We start from the raw sequence: 19,894 nt of genomic DNA on the forward strand, positions 1-19,894 counted from the left end.
ATAGATAAGGTCAGTGCCTTAGGCGTGCTGCCTGCACTACGTGTTTCCCTGAGCGTGTGTGTAGTTTGACATGCAGATAAACCTTTCCACACTCCAATAAAAGAGACTTGAGGATAGAAGTCTGTAACATTAACTGGAATATTAGGGCCAGAGGAAATGGACAAGAAAAGGAAAGCAACTACAATGGATACTAAAAATGTACCTAAAGCGAGGTTATATGACTCCTGACAAGTCTATATTTTTAAAACTATGGATAGCAAGTCTTTAATGAATCCAAATATTAATATTGCAATAAAAAATAACCGATAGCACATGATCTGTAATAAACTACCATGCTAATAAAATGAAAATTATACATACAGCGGTGTCCCACCTTGAAATGCTGGTACTGTAGATGTAGAAGTGGTTAGTGCAGATTTGCTTTTAAGCAATGCTTCCATAAGGGAGATAGTGGACAATGAAGTGTTTCTTCCTCAGCATGATCTACAATAGAGTCTGAGCTTACTCAAGGCTCTGTGTTTGTTCATGGCCTCGTGGGTTAGAAATATGGAGGCTAAAAGAGCTAATACGCACTGCTGAGTTTAACTGAGTAGTATAGGACAAGCACACCAAATGGTGAGCCTAGTCTTGTTCTTTAACAGTGTTGACTTGCTTGGTCCATAGTTTTTACCAGCCTCTACACAAACGTTACCAATGTTGGCCTATGGTGTTCTATTTGAATTGTCAGTACCGTGTTCATAGCCACAATTTTGACCAATAACACATAGGGGCCCATTTACATAGCTCGAGTGAAGGAATAGAATAAAAAAAACTTTGAATTTAAAATGATTTTTTTGGCTACTTCGACCTTCGACTACGACTTTGAATCGAACGATTCAAACTAAAAATCGTTCGACCATTCGATAGTCGAAGTACTGTCTCTTTAAATATAAACTTTGCCACCTAAAACCTACCGTCGTGCAATGTTAGCCTATGGGGAAGGTCCCCATAGGTTTTCTAATGTTTTTTTGGTCGACGAAAAATCGTTCGATCGATGGATTAAAATCCTTTGAATCGAACGATTCGAAGGATTTAATCGTTCGATCGAATGATTTGCGGTAGATCCTTCGACTTCGATATTTGAAGTCAAAGGATTTACATTTGACCCTATGTAAATCTGCCCCTTAGTCTACATATTATGCATACACCATCAATGGCTGGCTCCCTTTCCAGCAGAGCACTGGAGCCCTTCAGCTTCCTTATTGCAAATGAGGAAAGCTGAAGAATTTTGTTAAAGAGAGGAAGCCAGCAGACCATGTTAACTCTCCAGACTGGTGGGCAGGGGTTGGCTATGAGATTGGAGAGACATTGCAGCATAAAGGTGGTTTAAGTGGTTTTAAAGACTTATTTTCTCTAAAACAACGAATGCCATGTAATTTAGTAAAAGATCTAAATATAAAAAGTAAGACCCCCCCAAAACTAAATGCTGAATGATTCGAAAAAGAATACTAAAACCTCTAAAAATTCAAGTTTTTAGACAATACTTGTGAAAACAATCTGAGAAAGACAAAAAAAAAGTCCAGTAAAATCAGCATGGCTCTCATTGACTTCTATAGTATCTTGGCTGCTTTTACTTGGCAGTTTTGTATAAGAGTTTTTAGAGGTCTTGACACTGTATAAATTTAGAATTTTTAATCTTTTAGAGAAATTTAAAAACAATTCTGAGAAAAACTTGTATTTGTGGAAAAAACAGAAATTCTAATGTTAGTTAATAGGTGCCTTAGGCATCAACTTTAATATGAACGGCTATGATTGTAACTGCTGTGTTTGTCACTTGGGTCATTATACTGGAGAATGAAGGGCTAAGCTCCATGTGCACACTGAATCACACCAGTTAGTGTTTACCTCCCCACACCCTCTAACATCTCTTTAGAAGAAGCTTGCACTTTCAAGCATCAAAAAAAGTCTTATGAAAAATTTCAAGATGCAGAGCAGTACTTGTTTTGTGTTAGATATTTCTTCCACTTATCTTCTGCTACCTGAACCTTTAAAATGATTGATTGTGTGCAGTAAATGGTACATCTTATTCAGACATTTTTAGTTTGAAATGGAAATTCATACTTTGCATTCACCTCAACAATCTTATTCATAAGTATTGATGTGTGCCAGAAGGCTCATGTTAAGCTTCACTAATCAAGATGTGTAATGACTCAACATTAGAAATGATTCAATTGAAACCTATATTACACAGTATGCAAACATTTAGGTTAATGAGTGCTTCTTGACTTGATTGAAGTAATATGGCCATGAGGCTTTTCTGGGAAAGAAAAAAAGAACAAAAAAGATTGCTTATACACAAAGCATAGATTATTCTATTATCAAAGACCTTTGCATCTCTATAGAGTATTAACAAAAACAAAAAAGGGCTACACAATTGTTTTTCTCAATACATTGGTTAATTATATGCGTTTAATTAAAACGATATTTTGTTTTTCTAGTGCCTTGTGTTCGAAGATGCGCCTAATGGGGTAGAAGCGGCTCTGGCAGCTGGCATGCAAGCAGTTATGATTCCAGATGAAAATCTCAATCCAGATCTAACAAAGAAAGCAACATTAGTGCTTAAATCCATGGAGGAATTTCAGCCGGAATTGTTTGGCTTGCCACCTTATGACTAGGATGCAACGTGAAGATTTTTTCATATTGTCTTCAAATAAACAACATTCTAAAGAAATTAATTCATTGATTTTTATGTTATGGAAAAAAATATTTCATTCACTAATCTTTTTCCTTTTTTTGAATGTTTTAAATGATTAATAAAAAAAAAATAAGAAAAGCTTTGGAGGGGAAGAAATAGCAGAAATAAAATGAACACTGTGTTTGCTAAAGTGCCATACTTTTTATTTATATGAACAGTAACACCAAAAAATTTAACATTTTAAAAATATAATTTACTGTTGCCCCACACCAGTAAAAAATTTCTTTGTTTCATTAACAATACTATGGTTTTTATAATTAAGATGCTGTGTGGCCATGGGGACAGCCATTTAATCTGATAACGGAAAAAAAGGCACGGGTTTACATTTCAGATTATAGATAAAATGAGTAAAATACAATGGTTTTAGTTCTTACACAGGTAAGCAGGGGTCAAATGTCATTCATTGCTCTCTACAATACTATAGACTGGAAATCTTTCTCATATAAAATAGTATATGTGTTGCCAAGAAAAAGTTTTGTTGGCTCTGAATTAACAAAGAAAAACTTTACTGTTAAACAGTTACTTTTCAATGTTATTGGTCCTTTAATGTTTCAATGAACACCCATGGCGTATCATTTGGTACTTGTTACATACAACATACCACAATAAACATTTAAACAACTGTAAATCCAAAATAATTTAATGGGGCATTAATTAACATCCCAAATTGAAATAGAAAAATAATGATATAGACATTTTAAATTCTGAAAGTGATATTTTAAATTTGTACATGAGAATAAAGATACATTTTAGAAAGAGGTTAATTAGCCAGACTCTTTTATCTGATTCAGCTCTTTAAATCAGTTTGGTGTTGGGTATATGTCATTGTCTTGCACCGCAGCCATTAAGAATTAGATTGGAAGCGCTACAGGCAAATGACTTATAATGAGCAGTACAGTAAAATTTGACGAGGTTCTTCAGAGTACAATTCTTGCTGATTTATAAAATTTTGGTGGTTGGTGGTGCAACTACTCTGTTGGAAAGAACCCCAAAATAACATTGGAGGGGGTCATAAAAAACTCACAAATTTGAGTTGGCAATAATCCAAATTTGAATTTGATATTTATCATACCTTGACCCTGGGAACAACTCGAAATTTGGATAGTCACTACCTAAAACCTGCCGAGTTTATGTAGAAGTCAATGGCAGAGGTCCAGTGACCCATTTGAACATGTTAATAGCCTTCCTGACATTCAAGTTGTTTTCGGAGAAAAAACTTGATTTGATTTTGACGAATTTAATTAGAATACGATTCGAGTTTTTGGGTCGGTACTATTCATTCGAGTTTTAGATGTTCGCATTTTCTTAAATAAGATACTATTAGAGTTTCAAGGTCATTGAGTTCATTTGAGGCGAAAAAAACTCTAACACCCAACCTTTGATAAATCAGCCCCTAGGAGTACATCACCAGGTTTGCAACAATACCTAAGAGTATATAATCACTAGTTTTGTGCAAAAATATTTATAATATAAATATTTACTGCATAATATAAATCTAGTCTTTTTATTAATTTCACTCCATTACACATTTTTCCTATTGAGATGAATAGTGTACAGACACCTTGTACCAGGAACATCAGCAAAGTGTGCTCCAGTTAATGTGCTAAGCCTCAGGGTACAACAGCAGAAGTAGCCTTTAGAGTTAGTCTAACAGTTAGCAGTAGTTTGTCTTGTGATAAGGAGCTTGTTTACCACATGTTCAATTGACTGCATTGGGCACAGGAAACTGAAAGAAGAAATTTGTCTTAACTGTCCTGCAAGAGTTTTAGGCAGTATCAAATCCAATTTCCAAACAATATTATTATCACTTATTTATAAAGCTCCAACAAAGTCCAAATCGCTGTACAATTAAAGGGATATATAAAACTAAATCAACCAATATTCAATACCTGCCCAAAAAAGCTTAAAAGGAGAAGAGGGTATGAGACTAAAGGCATGGGGATGGGTAAGATCAAACCAAAAAATCCTATTCCCCTGATTCCTCTCCTATCTGCGAATGCCTTGTGCTGACTGGAGGGGTCGGCACCTCTCCCAACAATATGGAGACCTGAAGATTTGCCAGACACAAAAGGCAGGTGTAGCGGGGAAATCCCCTGCACGTTTATTTAGTCATAAGATGTTACGTTTTGGGGGCGTATCTCTGCAAGGACAATGGGTTCAGCTTATTAAGATTTATATGTTAATAAAAGTGTGTGATTGACATGCTTAATTTGGGTAAAGTGTTATGCACTGTGTTAGCCAGTTGAAAAAGTTATAGGGTAAAACTTTTGATATGTTTCATATCAAACGTTTTACCCTAAAACATGCTCAATTTACAGGTCTGTATTTGTGTCAAGGCCACAAAGGCCAGGGCCTAGGGTGGCAGAATATGAGGGGTGGCACGCTTTTTCAGGAGCACTGGCGACGCGCAGCTTCCCAGTGCTCCGTCGCATATTCTGCATAACTACTGTATATACTGAGCACGATACGAGCCATCACCCTGGAATCACTTGTCGACACGATTCTTCCCATCCTCTGCCGCAACTACTTTATTAGCGACTCTGCCGAGCCACGACCCCTCTTCAATCCATGTGAAAGTGAGTCACTGAACAATGGTGGTGGGGGATGGAAGGATTTCGGCGGCAGCTTTATAGAGTGCCCTCCCTCTGCCAAAAAAGCCTGCTGGATTTCCACGAAGAGGGAGAAGTTTGGAGTCGGTAAGCGGCATTCACTAGGACCACATGGCCCGGGGGCGCTAGGACCGCACAGATTAGGGGTGGCCGGCAAGGAAATCCGGCCCTGTTAATTTAGGTATGTTTGTTAAATAATGATATATTGTGCTTTATTGCTACTGTGAGATACCTCGCCAGGTAAAAGGTTGTGCAATATATACCTTTATATGACTTTACATATTGTTTTTATATTAACTAGTATAGTATTTATATAGGATGTATAGTAATTATGTAGTTAGGAGATTATAAAAATATATGTTTTTTGATGGTTATTAATTTTCTCAAAGAATCTGAGCAGAACCACCAGGTTGACCTCAGAAAAAGAGTTCCATCTTTGGGTTTGTTTCAGTACATCTAGGAATATTGGAATGGAAGCTTTGAAGTTATAACATTTTACAGTATAAATCTGCTTTTATATTACAGACTGCAACTGCCTGTTAGAACACCAAGTGGGATAATAATATGGAATTCAACATAGCTTTAAGCAAGTGAGTAGAGATTGGAAGTTCTCTGCAATTGATGAGTGTACCGAGTACTCACATCCTCTGCCCCTTACAGTTATTGTAGCCTGGTTAAGGAATTGATTACCTAGGAATGCCTGCAGTAGAACAAAACCAGCCTAGTATTGTTCAGTCAAGACTTCGTTTTTTTTGTTAATATGTCTCTTAAGACACACGAGCAGATTCTCTCTCAGATTACATTGGTTTTGAGACTGAGTTTTATCCTCAGTGCCTATTCTTATCTGTATGTAGGGACCTAAACCGATCATTCTAGAATTCAGTCTATTAGAAGCATCATGTCCTTGCTGGTGTTAACTGTCAGAATCTTCTTGTCTGAATCACTACACGAGTCTGAGGGATCTAATTGAATGTGCATTACTCCTTCTATATGAATGTGTCAATCATCAGAGTGACTTGACATGCAGATGTGCCTTTGTAGACGCTCTAGCTGTAATGTATATTATGTTCTTGGGACTTTTTCTTCCCATGTAGATTCCTCAGTTACACACAGCCAGGCCATGGACTGAACTAAAATAAATATTCATTTTCATGGCAATTGACTGAATATTTAGATTATGATTTGATGCATTGCTACAATGCACTTCTGCCTTTCTGTCAATGCATAAGTCTGCTATTTGTGATCTTTTTTTTGTTACAATTATGTGTAAGATTTACAACATTATTGGACCTACTTATTAGTACAGGTATGGGACCTGTTATCCAGAATGCTCGGGACCTGGGGGTTTCCGGATAATGGATCTTTCTGTAATTTGGATCTTCATAACTTAAGTCTACTAAAAAACCATGTAAACATTAAATAAACCCAATAAGCTGGTTTTGCTTCCAATAAGGATTAATTATATCTTTAGTTTGATTCATATACCAGGTACTGTTTTATTAATACAGAGAAAAGGAAATACATTTTTAAAATTTGGATTATTTGGATAAAATGGCCAACCTTTCCATAATTTGGAGCTTTCTGGATAACGGGTTTCCAGATCATATACGTGTATTAACTGACTTTCTCACCCATACTATATTTAGGGGAAATTGAAAGCTCACAGATTCAATAGAAATATGGCGTATATCCTTTAAAAAAAAAACTCAGCAACATCAGTTTTCTAGCTCTTTCAGTCCATTAAATAAACAGGGTGTGCACCAATTCCGTTATTTTCAATACTGTTGTTACCCAACTCAAAGTATTGGTGTTCTCATTTCTCTTTAAGAAGTCAACGGTTTAAATAGTTGAATAGCTATGCGAAGTGGTTTCAGATTGCTTCTATTACACAGAAGCAAGAAGGAACAGGATCACTAAACACACCCTGAAACTGCAATGTTAATGGATAGCAGACTTTTGGGGCAGATTTATCAAGGGTCGAAGTGAATTCAATGGAATTTTCGAAGTAAAAAAATTCGAAATTCGAAGTAATCTTTTGGATACTTCGACCATTGAATAGGATACTACGACTTCGAATTCGATTCAAAGTAAAATATTCAACCATTCGATAATCGAAGAACTGTCTCTTTAAAAGAAACTTTGATTCCAATACTTCGCCAAATTAAACCTGCTGAAGTGCTATGTTAACCTTCTAGAGCATTTTTCTATGTTTTTGGAAGTCAAAGTAAAATCATTCGATCGATCGCTGAAATCATTCGAATCATTCGATTCGAAGGATTTAATTGTTCAATCGAGCGATTTTACTTTGACCACAGGATACCCAAATTCTCTGGAAAAAAAAGTCTCTGGACCTCGAATATCGAAGTCGAAGGGGCAGATGCATCAAGGGTCGAATATTGAGGGTTAATTAACCCTCGATATTCGACTGGGGAATGAAAATCCTTCGACTTAGAATATCGAAGTCAAAGGATTTTGCGCAAATACTTTGATCGAACGATCGAAGGAATAATCGTTCGATCAAACGATTAAATCCTTCGAATCGAACGATTCGAAGGATTTTAATCCAACGATCGAAGGATTATCCTTCGACCAAAAAAAGTTAGGCAAGCCTATGGGGACCTTCCCCATAATCTAACATTGAGTTCGGTAGCTTTTAGGTGGCGAACTAGGGGTCGGAGTACAGTACTTCGACTATCGAATAGTCGAACGATTTTTAGTTCGAATACTTCGATTCGAAGTCGTAGTCGAAGGTCGAAGTAGCCCATTCGATGGTCAAAGTAGCCAAAAAACACTTCGAAATTCGAAGTTTTTTTTCTTCTATTCCTTCACTCGAAGTTAATGAATGGGCCCCGAAGTATTTCAATTAGATGGTCATATTTCGAAGTATTTTTAACTTCGAAATTCGACCCTTGATAAATCTGCCCCTTGGAGTCAGGACAACAAAACCTCATTTAGCAAGTTTACAACACTAATATGACTAAAGCAACTCTTAATAATATAAATAATAATAATAATTTAAAGCATCTTTCTGTAGAAACTAATAACACTATGATGGGGTTAAAAAGTGTGTTAAAAAGTGACAATGGAATGCCTTTAGAGTTAATTTAGTTATAGCCCTAACATATTGCTGGCATTTATCAAGCAATAGCTAATACTAAAAAGATCAAAGTTGACCTTTTATTAAAAAGCAATTTCCTTATGACATACATACGGAACTGAGCTGTCATTCTGTACAGGCTGAAGCACAGTATGACTGACTTCACCGATGCAACTTAAAGACTTAATTAGAGAAGTGTTTGATATTATGATCCAACTAGCAGATCCATAAGGAATTAGTGATTGGTTTGTCACCTTTTAGATGACATTAACCTTGTACACTCCCTGAAACAGCTGTTACCTTCTCTAATGTAGCCCCAATACCCTGGTTAAAGCAAAGAAGGAAACTAAAGAATATGGTGTCTTGCCAATGCTAAAATCTCTACTTTAAATATATAATTGTCTCTTAAATACCCCTAATATATTATCGAATCTACTGACTGTAGGAGGAAATAGTAATTACTCTACTAAAACAACATGGCATCAGCAGATACAATTTTCATTTTGGACAGATCACTTTGATTACGTTGCTGATGTACAATTCCACTGGGACAGGGACTGATGAGAAGGACGAACAATCCCTGTGTAAATGTGTTTGGACCATAAATAACAGATAATGGGCTCAATTACATTCGCAGGCACGAGTGTGGTCTTGCTAAAAATGGACAAAGCTGTTGCACGCATTGATACTACTCATTAAAAGTAATGTTTCTGAACAGTCTCCTTGTACTTCCGAATAGTTGTACCAAGCACCTTCTTATAATGTTTACTTATTTCATAATGTTTTCTTATCTGTCTTGTCTTTTCTGCTGAATCACACATAATATTCCCTATTGACTAAAGGGAACCCTCTACTATCACTATGAACATGGGGGTGAATTCAGGGTTTCCACAGTGGGCTGCATCAGTAGGTGCATCAGAGTTATGTGGAAACATTTGAATGGGAAGCACCATAATCACAGTTTTGCCCCCAACTTGTGTCTGCCTTTTAAAAATGCATAACTACAATTGCTTTACTTTTGACACATCAAATGAAATTGCAGTGGACAGAAATCCACAGGTGGCTGGAATTACACTGAACTGATGGGCAAAAATATTGCATTGTTGGTAGTAACATGGTAAATTGGGTCGGAAATTTTACTTTGCACAATGGACTTGCAATTGTAAATAACATTAAAGGGATTCTGTCATGATTTTTATGATATAGTTTTTACCACTGATTTACACTGTGTACATTGCAAGTAATTCTATTCTATCATTTAAAATGTTATTCTTGAACCAATAAATGTATTTTTTTTATTGCAATATTGGTGTGTAGGCAGCCATCTCAGGTAATTTTGACTGGTCACGTGCTTTCAGAAAGAGCCAGCACTTTACATTGGAATTGCTTTTAGATAGGCTATTGTTTCTGTTCTGTTGTTAATGAAGGAGTTGTGACTTGAGTTAGCTGGACTTGGATTTTTACTCTTAAATGCCGTTCTCATGTCTACCACTAAGTGGGGCATGGGATTTAGCAAAGAAGGTGTCATGCAGCTGTTATCTGGTTACCTTTCCATTGTTCTGTTGATAGGATGCTGGGAAGTGATATCACTCTAACTTGCAGCATGACTTGAAGTTTATCAGAGCACATGTCACATGGCTGAGGGTACCAGGGAAACTAGCACAACAAGTCCTAGCCCCATGTCAAATTTCAAAATTAAATATTAAAAATCTGTTTGGGCTTTTGAAAAATGTTGATGCAGGATTTTGCTGAAGAAGCACTATTAACTGATGCGTTTTGTAATTATAAAAACGTTTTACCTTGATAGAATCCCATTAATAACAATTCTATTGTTCTGTTGATAGGCTGCTTGGAAGTGATATTACTCTAACTTGCAGCGTCGAAGTAAAGAGTGATTGAAGTTTATCAGAGCATTGTCACATGGCTGAGGGTACCAGGGAAACTAGCACAACATGTCTAGCCCCATGTCAAATTTCAAAATTAAATATTAAAAATCTGTTTGGGCTTTTGAAAAATGTTGATGCAGGATTTTGCCGGAGAAGCCATATTAACTGATGCATTTTGTAAAAAAAACAAAAACGTTTTACCTTGATAGAAACCCATTAACAACAATCTTGTCAACTGTATTTCTTTTGTTGTTTTTTTTGTTTGGTTACAGGAAAGTGTCCTTTTATAAAGATATTGCTTGTGTGGTATCATGCCAGCATATGGTATTAAATACAATATAGCAGACCCCTCTCTAATTATAAATTATGTGCTGCCAACTAATACTTCCCTTGAAACAATACACAAATTAAACACTTGATGCTTCAGCTAATGTATTTCACATTTTCCTTGAACAGCATGGTATGTACTAATTGACTAGAAATGCCTGTAAGTTAATAATACCAATAACAATTAAGAGGAAATGGAAGTAAGATTTATAGAAAGTTGCAAGGCAGGGCTAGCATGGGCCAAATCTACAAATAATGCAAAAAGTAAATTACCATTTTGCTATAACTGTGCTGAAATATATGCACCTACCAATTAAGGCTCATTGACTAGGATCCACTGTGCTGGTTACCTCATTTAATATACACTTATTTGTTCTGTTTAAAGGTTCGAAACTATATTAATATACAAAGCACAAATACTTGGAGTAAAAAGTACTAATAAATTGCATAACTTTATGTATTTAGTGCAATATTTTTTATTTAGCTAGTTTGCTATACATCATGTATAAAACTTGGTTTCTAAAAGGTTTATTGGGATTTGCTAAAATATTTTTTTATTAAATAATACATTTATATTCATGTTTTTATGCAAACAGGTTCCCTTTTTTTTTTTTTTTAGAAGGGGCCAGTTTATTCCATTGTATATGCACAACACCTGATACCTCTGCAAACACCTTATCTCACAGAGTATAAGGGAGGTGAGATGTCTCCTTTCACATTGCCTGTGGGCCGTGCCCACAGAGATTAATTAGCATAGCTCACAAGAACATGAACAAACACACTTGCAAGTATGGGTTATCTAAAATGGATGGAACAGAGACAGCAATTTATTAATTAAACTGCACCAGGATACCCTGGAGCTACCACCAGCCTGGACCTGGTGGTATCTCCGGGGGTTCCCACAACAGGTTGCCCCAAGTTCCAACAGATGTAAATATCCTATGGAATGCTCATTTAGGAAGTGGTGTGAATCCATCCTTTTTATTTTGTGTCTCCATTTCAGTTGCAGGCAAAAAACAGACAACATGCAAAGCATGTTAAAATGTAAGATCATGATCATAAGTCAAGCTTAAAGAGATACTGACACCAGAAATTAATCTCTGTTTTACATCTATCATAATATTGCCTTTGAAATAACTTTGCCATAAAGTATTTGCACAATGATTTTACATTACTTGTCTGATGCTCCATGTTCCTGTATGAGGGGGCTGCCATATTTGTGCAGCAGGGGTCCGTTAGCAGTAGAATCTCTAACTGACAGGCTGAGATGGGACAGTCATGTTGGAAAAACAGTCAGGTTTAGAAACTTTAACTAACAATTACTTACAAAAACAAACCTCTCAGCAAAAAACGATCAACATGACTTATAGGTAGCTTTTAGGGGCAGATTTAAGGTCGAGGTGAATTTTCGAATTCGAAAAATTTGAATTTCGAGCTACTTGTACTTTGACTAGTGAAATACTCCAAATTTGATTTGAATTTGAAAACAATTTGAAAATTGGAATATCGAAATTTATCATGTACTGTCTCTTTAAAAATTTGACTTCGACCATTCGCCATCTAAAATCTGCTGAATTGCTGTTTTAGCCTATGTGGGACCTCCTAGAACCTATCTGGAGTCAATTGGTGGACCTTGAAACGATTCAAATTGAATTCAGCCGAAAACGGAACTATTCAGCCAAAAACCCAACTTATTTCGGTTGGTCTTTATAAATTCGAATTTCGAAGTTTTTCAAGTTCGAAATTCGACCCTTGATAAATATACATTCATATTTTAAAATGTAGTTTTTTAGTGTCAGTATCAGGAACTAGGCCCAAAAGAGACAAATAACTAGAGTAGACTGAAGAGTATCAGGAACAAGGAACTGAAAGAAGGGCTGAAATTAAACCAAGAACAAGGATAACTTTGGCTTGTGACATCTAATTAAAAACATAGTTTTTATTTTAGACAGTTGAGTGTTGCTGTGTATTTACTATATACTGGGCCAGATTCAACAAGATGAGAAAGACATATATCCTTATTTAATTCCAGATTGCCCCTATATTGCCAAATTCAGTTCTATGAGAAAATGTTATTTTATGGTTTATCACGGCATTACTTAATTTAGTAGAAAAAAAAGTTTCTCTTAATTCAGTTCCATTTTTCATGTGATAAACCGTGAGATAGTGTTTCTCATTGAATTGTTTCTGGCTCTATGGGAAAAACTGGAATTGAATTAGGAGATAAGCAAATGCACCCTATTGAAATGAAACTTGAGGTGTGGTCAATGTTGGGACTGTGGAATTTGATGTCAAAATAACATTTGAGGAAGATTCTTCAAAAACAAGTCTGCAGCCAATTGATGCAACAGGCACACATGCACTTGAAGCAATAGACGGCACAGGATGGAGATGTCAAGGCCTAACTGCTCTATTTGGTTGGGGCCAAAGAGGAAGCTGCTGTGCAGAATGACAGGTAAAAGTCAAGTTTGCTGTACACAAGGGGTTAATGAGATGAAGGTCGATATTATGGCAAGAAGTCAAGGACAAGCAGCAATCAGCATAGCCAGGAGTCAAAGCAAGAAGGTCAGGATCGAGGAATCCATCAATAAAAAATTATAATGCACCCTGGGTAGAGTAGAGTCTATATTTGGGTATTGAACCTGTGTCTCTGATGTCTTTTTATTTAAAATGTTGACTCCAAACTATGGTATGATGATGGCATACATCAGCACATCACAATGGGGCAAATTCAATAACCGACACATTTTTGCCAGTGACCAATTCCCCACACTCCAGGCGCAAATTAGTTACCACTACGCTAATTCACTAAAATGCGAAGTTGTGTCTCAGCAGCCGAATGCTGGTGAACTTTCGCTAGCGTTACTTCGGCAGTACAAGCATTTCATAGCGAATTTTCGATTGCATTAATTTCTGAATAGTGAAACTTCGCTAGCACTCTTGCGCTTAGGTTAATTTGAATATGGGGGTCCCTAAAAGTCATATGGACATCTGTAATAGTAATGGTGCAAATGTTTGAAGTGGCCACTTTTTAAAACTAATGTCCAATGAGCCATAATAATGACAGAAGAGATCCTCTAATGCCCTAAACATGAGCCCACCCTTATATAAATCATGCCCCTCAAATTAGTCTTTAATAGTTTGGACTTTTAAAGGCAATCCCAATTAAAAAAAAAGAAAAGTCGCCAGCGTTTTTTTACAACTTTAATTTTCAGCATACAGGATGTGATGTCACTGACATAATATTGAGGAGGATGTTGCTTTGTTTCATCAGTTCGCCTGGTCTGAGGTGGCGAAGTAAATTCTGGTGAAAGAGGTAACATTATCCCACTTTACTGAATTTGCAGAGTAACGTCCGTTAGCCAGATCGAAAAATCGGCTGTTGATAAAGTGCGAACAAATGCTAGCGACGGTCTTGTTCGCTAGCGGATTGTCATCTATGCCTGTTAGTGAATTGCCGATGTCCCTGCAGATGGGATTTCTGGCGAATTGACGCTAGCGTTGGCCACTTCGCCCTTTTAGTGAATCTGCTCTAATGTGATTGTACCTCCATCTCTACAATATCGCCGAAAATATCGCTCTGGTGCGCTCCTGACAGGACACAATGGTGCCGAGAGCAATATATACATAAGCCCTAGGAGCAGCGCCGTTTCTGTATGCATTGCCGCCTGAGGCGGCTCCAGTAATGCCACCCCCCAGCCCGATTCGATTTCTGGGGGGAGGCAGCAACGCTAGTGCGGAGAGCGCAATTGCGCTCTCTCGCCCTAGTAAAGCCGAATTTCCGGTTCAAAAACCGGAAATTCGGCTCTTAAAGGCACCAGGAGCGGCTTTTTGCCGCCCCTGGAAACCTAGCTGGCGATGCCGCCTGAGGCGAGCGCCTCAGCTCGCCTCATTGGCGGATCGCCCCTGCCTAGGAGCATGTTTGCAATAAAATAACTTTAATGAATGCCTTGAAATTTTAGCTATTTTATAATGACTGCACTTGTGACTGTGTGTAAATGAGCCCTTTTGTCTTCTTAGTCCATAAAACGTCCATTCTATTTACTAAATGTTTTTACGCAGAAATACTTAGTTTTAGATATAAAGGAACTTAAAGGGCCTTACAATGACTAGTGTTCTGTAGCATTTTTTCCTTCTTGAGAAACTCCTGCTGCTATTATGCTACTTCTGTGCCTTCTCTCTAGTGACACGCACACAGTTTACATTCCCTCCATGCACTGATGTACTGAACCCAGTCGCGTGCCTCTCTCAGATCTCGTTCTGTTTCATTCTGAGACCAAATGAGAGTTCAAACAGCAATACTTCTTTGCACTTAAAATATTCTTATTGTACAAATCACAGGGAGTCAGCTAGACAAGCAGTCCCAGATACACATACTTTCTAAAAGAAAATGTATTAATATTGCTATAAGTAGAAGAGGTTTAAAATGTCAAGGGCAAACACAATTTGTTTTAGATGATTCACACCTTCTGATACGGAATTTATATAAATAGTGTTCTGTCCCTTTCTGAAGCCTTAAATGCATCATACTGTCACCTGCTTATAGGAAAATGCTCTAAAGGCTTATCTAGTAATACGTTTATGGGATTGAAATTGAGCCTCGTGTCACTCAATAGTTCAATTATATTGATGCTTTTCATCAGAAAGAGGAAACTGGTTTTGCTGTAGCTTCAATGGTCACACTGTTTAGTGACTGCCTTCTTCTTGATACCTTTTTAAGACAACTGAAGCACTAGAAAATAAAGTTTGCAGATCTCTTTGTTACATCACATCACACAGGGTTCCTCTAAACTTTTTTTATTATTGCTGTCTTATCTCATGTTTTTTTTTTTTTTGCTTTTGATCAAACCGGCTCATTGTTACAACAGCCTTGAGCCAGGAGAACAGGATAGGAAATAACTAGTGTGCATAATAGTGAAAATATTATTACCTAGCAAATAAGGTAATTTTGTGCAATTATTTTATTAGCATAAATGACTACATAACCCACATAGCAGTATCTAGTATTTTCTTTAATGTAATTTTTTCTTTCTTCTTAACAAACTAAAAAAATTTATATCTTCCTTTGACCTTAATCACATTTCTGGCTGCTCTCAGGCATGTTTATAACTTAAAGCGATACACGCGTTTGTATACCATATGCTTAATCCACTGCTGGACTGCTGCTGTCCACTTTCCCCTGCCCATCCACTCCGTCATTACTGCTCTTACTGCTCTCCAGATGTACAGCAGGCAAAATGAGGAAAACTTCTTGTAAAGAACGATTGGCGCTGATCTGAGGGTGTGAGTGTGGGCAGCAGCATAGAACAACGGGCAGGTGGTAGATAAAAGGGGCTAACTGCACAGGCACGATGGAGCAGAGTTGTGAGGGTTGGGTGTCACCAGATCTGGAACCAACAGGTGGGGAACAAGCAGAGTTTGAATAAATAAGGGCGAAAGTGGAATAGATAAGTGGAAGGAAGCAGAAGTGAAGAAGTGTGGGTGAAAGGGTGGGAACAGAAATGGAATTGATGAGCTAGATGGAGCACATATGGGGGCAGATTTACTAGCGACTTTTCGCCAGAAACCACATCTGCAGGGACATCGCCAATTCACTAACAGGCGCAGATCACAATTCGCTAATGAAAGAGAGCGTCGCTAGTGTTCGTTCGCATTCTATCACCAGGCGACTTTTTGCTCCGGCGAATGGTCGTTGCTCCGCAAGTGTGGATTCTACTGAACGTTACCTCTTTCACCAGAGTTGACTTCGCCACCTCAGACCAGGGGAACTGCTAAAATGAAGCTACATCTTCCTTAATTTTACTTACATCATATCCTGTCTGTCGAAATTGCATTAAAGTTGAAAAAACATTGGCGACTTTTCCTATTTTTAAGCGGGATTGGCTGCAAAAGTCCTAACTTGAACTTTATAGACATTTTCCCCCAGACATTTGAGGGTCATGGAACATTCATTTTACAGTGGGCTCATGTCTAGGGCATTATATGATCTGTTTTGTCTTTATTAAGGTTCCTTGGACATTTGTAATAAAAAGTGGTCACTTCAAGTATGTGCACCAACATCTCTAATGAAGACGTGTATACTTCTTTAATGCACCTGCCCTATTCAAATTGACCTAAGCGTAAGATCACTAGCGACTTTTTGCTAGGCATTAACTAACGCTAGCGAATCTTTGCTATGAAATTCTCGCACTGCAGAAGTAACGCTAACAAAAAATTACCAGCGTTCAGCGCCCTGGATGCAACTTTGCATTTTAGTGAATTAGCGTAGTGGTAACAAATTTGCATTTGGCAAAGTGTGCAAAGTGGTCACTGGCGACAATTCGCCCTTTAGTAAATCTGCCCCAATGGAGTGGAAGAGACAGAGTGGACCAATAAAACAGAAGAAAGTTAAAATGAATGTTTTGCATTGAGCATAGTTAGGGGAGAAGGGTGGAAATGAAATGATTTCTAACAATATTAGAAGTCCCCTGAGGCCTTGTGCTTTTGTATGGCCACATATACTGTATGAAGGTGGTACAGTATGTGGTATCTTTCTTTGTATGTGTTGACAGCCCATGATGAATTTATACTGTAAAGTAGTGAGTTCAGTGTCCTGTATTAGCTGGGTTGCTGTAACCAATACAGAAATTAGCTTTGTCATCCCTCTGATGTGCTGAGGTAAATGATTAAGCACAGTTTGGTATCTTTTCTTGTATATTCTGAGCTTCTGGTGCTAGCAATGAAATAGTTCTGTTGTTCTGTTGCGCTGACTACTTCATAAGACTGAATGCAGAGAAAGTGGGCCCACCATTGTGTCCTTGCTCTTCAGGAGCATTACATATGAAATTTGGATCAAACCTGGGATATTTATCAGTATATGAATCTAGGATGTATCGCTATAACTTAAAGTTACTATACAAAGTTCATTGATGTTTAGATTATTGGACTCATTTTTCACACCCTCAACCCCTTTGAAATCCAATATTCAGTCAGGTCCAAATGAGGTTATGATTCTATATAAACCTGGTTGTAGCAGTCGCTGTGTTTCTTCCAGAAACACCAATGCCAGAAAAATGAAAAACAGGAAAACTCACATATTCAAATTTTATGAAATAAGAAGGGGATAGATGTATAACAGTTTTTTTTTTTGCGTAATAACATGCCATTTAATTCCGTTATTGCACCCACTAAAATGCATTAGTTTCGAAGGGGGCTGCAAAATACAGGAAAACGTAAAATGAGGGGATAAAGTCTGACTGTATTATCCAACAAACTGAAGATGATCAGAAGTTAATGAAAATCACAATGCGTTCTAGGGGTGGTGGCAGATGTGGCTACTCGGAGAGATCAGTCCCCCAGCAGCAAATTGCCTCTTCTTTGGGCAACTAATCTCCCCTAAATGCCTTACCGCCAAGGAAACTTCGGGCGACTTCGGAAATCAGAAGCGATCCAAGTGCCATCCCACCGAGGAATGCATCTAGGGGAGATAAGTCATCTGAAGAAGAGGTGATTTTTGCTTGGCGACTAATATCCCTGAGTACCCACATCTGCCACCACCCTAAGTCTGCAAATGGCTTGAAAATGAGTAGAAAATGCGTAGAAAGCAGTGATTAATGGTCAAAGTTGCTGTTTTGTCAAGACTGCAGACAGTGGACAAGTAAAGGGAATGAGGTAAGTGGGAGCAGGCACATGAGGGAGCCAATACCTTTGGTGCTCACCAATTTTAAAAATTTTGAACAATGCACAATTTACAGTTATTCCAGAGAATGTCCATCTTCGTTACTTCACCTGTCCCATCTGTAAGCTACTAAATACAGTCAGTGCTGCATACAGAAGGAGGTGCAACCCTTTGTGTTGCAAATTTGAATGGCACAAAAAACATGGTAATTTGTGCCTCATTGTTGTACGTTGCAACTTGGACAAATTTTAGTAACTACATCCAAGTATTAACTAAAATAAAGAAATATCATTGGTAAAAAAAAATTACAGTGATTATTTCCATATTGGCCATAAGCATCATTAGGCCAGTAAAAATGGCTGCATAATAGATGAACAGAAATATATCTTGCCAACCAGTTTGCTCTGTTTTACAGCATAACCACCAGAGTCAGACTGACTGCAGCATTGGCTTATGTGTTTGATTTATATGTTGCTTTTACCACAGTTATTTATTAGTGTGCTCTGATTATTATTTGCTCCAGGAGATTTTATTATATGTTCTGTATTAGCATGCTTATTAATCCCACGTAATTGGCTAATGCCTCATGTCTGAATATGTCTGTTTAGTAGAAATATAAGCCAATAACCTACTAATGGGGTTGTTTACTCTTTAGAGGAATGAGTTATGTAATTGTTATCCTTTAATTAACGTTTGCACGCATGCTTTTTTTCTCAACCTTTCCTTGATTGTTGGCAAAGTCTACCTCTGCTCATCAATTGTCTTGAGGAACAATTTACTGAAAATGAGGGTGATTCGCATAGGGAAATATAATGGGTCATTCATTCTAAACCAACAGTGGTGGCTCTAGTTAACTTCCAGTTATTTTATTGTCGGTTCAAATGATAAAACTTTTCCTATTAATGTCTCAGTGGATAAACAACCTCTAATGACTAAGGGGGTTATTTATCAAAGTCCGAATTTAGCTCAATATTTTCTGCTACAAACTCCGATCAGGTTTTTTTACACTTATTTATTATTACATTTTCCTGAAAATTTGCTTTGCAGGTAAAAAATCAGATTTTCACCATTTTATTGGGATTTTTCATCCGATTTTCATGAATTTCAAGATTTTTTTGGGAATTTTCACCCAAAAAATACGGGGTATTGCACAAAACCCAGCACACATCAAAACATCATTGGTACTTCTCCCATTGTCTTATAGGCAACCTCGACAGGTCTGACATGCTGAATTTTCAGATTCAGACTTTTCCATCCTCAGGGTTTAATAAATTCTGAAAAATTTGTGATTTTTTTAAAAGTCTGATTTTATAAAAAAAAAATCACCAATTTTTCGTGATTTTTGTAGTAAGTAACCCCCTAAGCCACCAAAACATCCTTACTGTTGTTATGATTGGTCCACTAATAATACATATTCATAGCCTTTCACAGAAAGCAAACAAACGAACAGGGACTCTTTGAAGGTATACAAGGTATTTTAATTTGCTGGTATCTGTGTTCCTTAAAGTTAATGTTCACCTACAAAGAGAAGCCAATTCATTTTATCATTGCATAAAAATAGTAGTTATAGATAATCTGATCTAA

General features: G+C 37.2%; 1 protein-coding gene across 1 annotated transcript in view; it reads left to right on the plus strand.

The window, feature by feature from the left end:
* pudp.L (pseudouridine 5'-phosphatase) overlaps positions 1-2,714 on the plus strand; it is a 130,462-nt gene extending 127,748 nt beyond the window's left edge. Inside the window, 1 exon segment of the mRNA NM_001096330.1 lies at positions 2,478-2,714. Within this exon segment, the coding sequence (NP_001089799.2) occupies positions 2,478-2,654 (177 nt within the window). The 3' untranslated portion in view covers positions 2,655-2,714.
* The last annotated feature ends 17,180 nt before the right edge of the window (positions 2,715-19,894 follow it).

This window comes from Xenopus laevis, chromosome 2L (genome assembly GCF_017654675.1).
Source record: "Xenopus laevis strain J_2021 chromosome 2L, Xenopus_laevis_v10.1, whole genome shotgun sequence".
Classification (NCBI taxonomy): Eukaryota; Metazoa; Chordata; class Amphibia; order Anura; family Pipidae; genus Xenopus; species Xenopus laevis.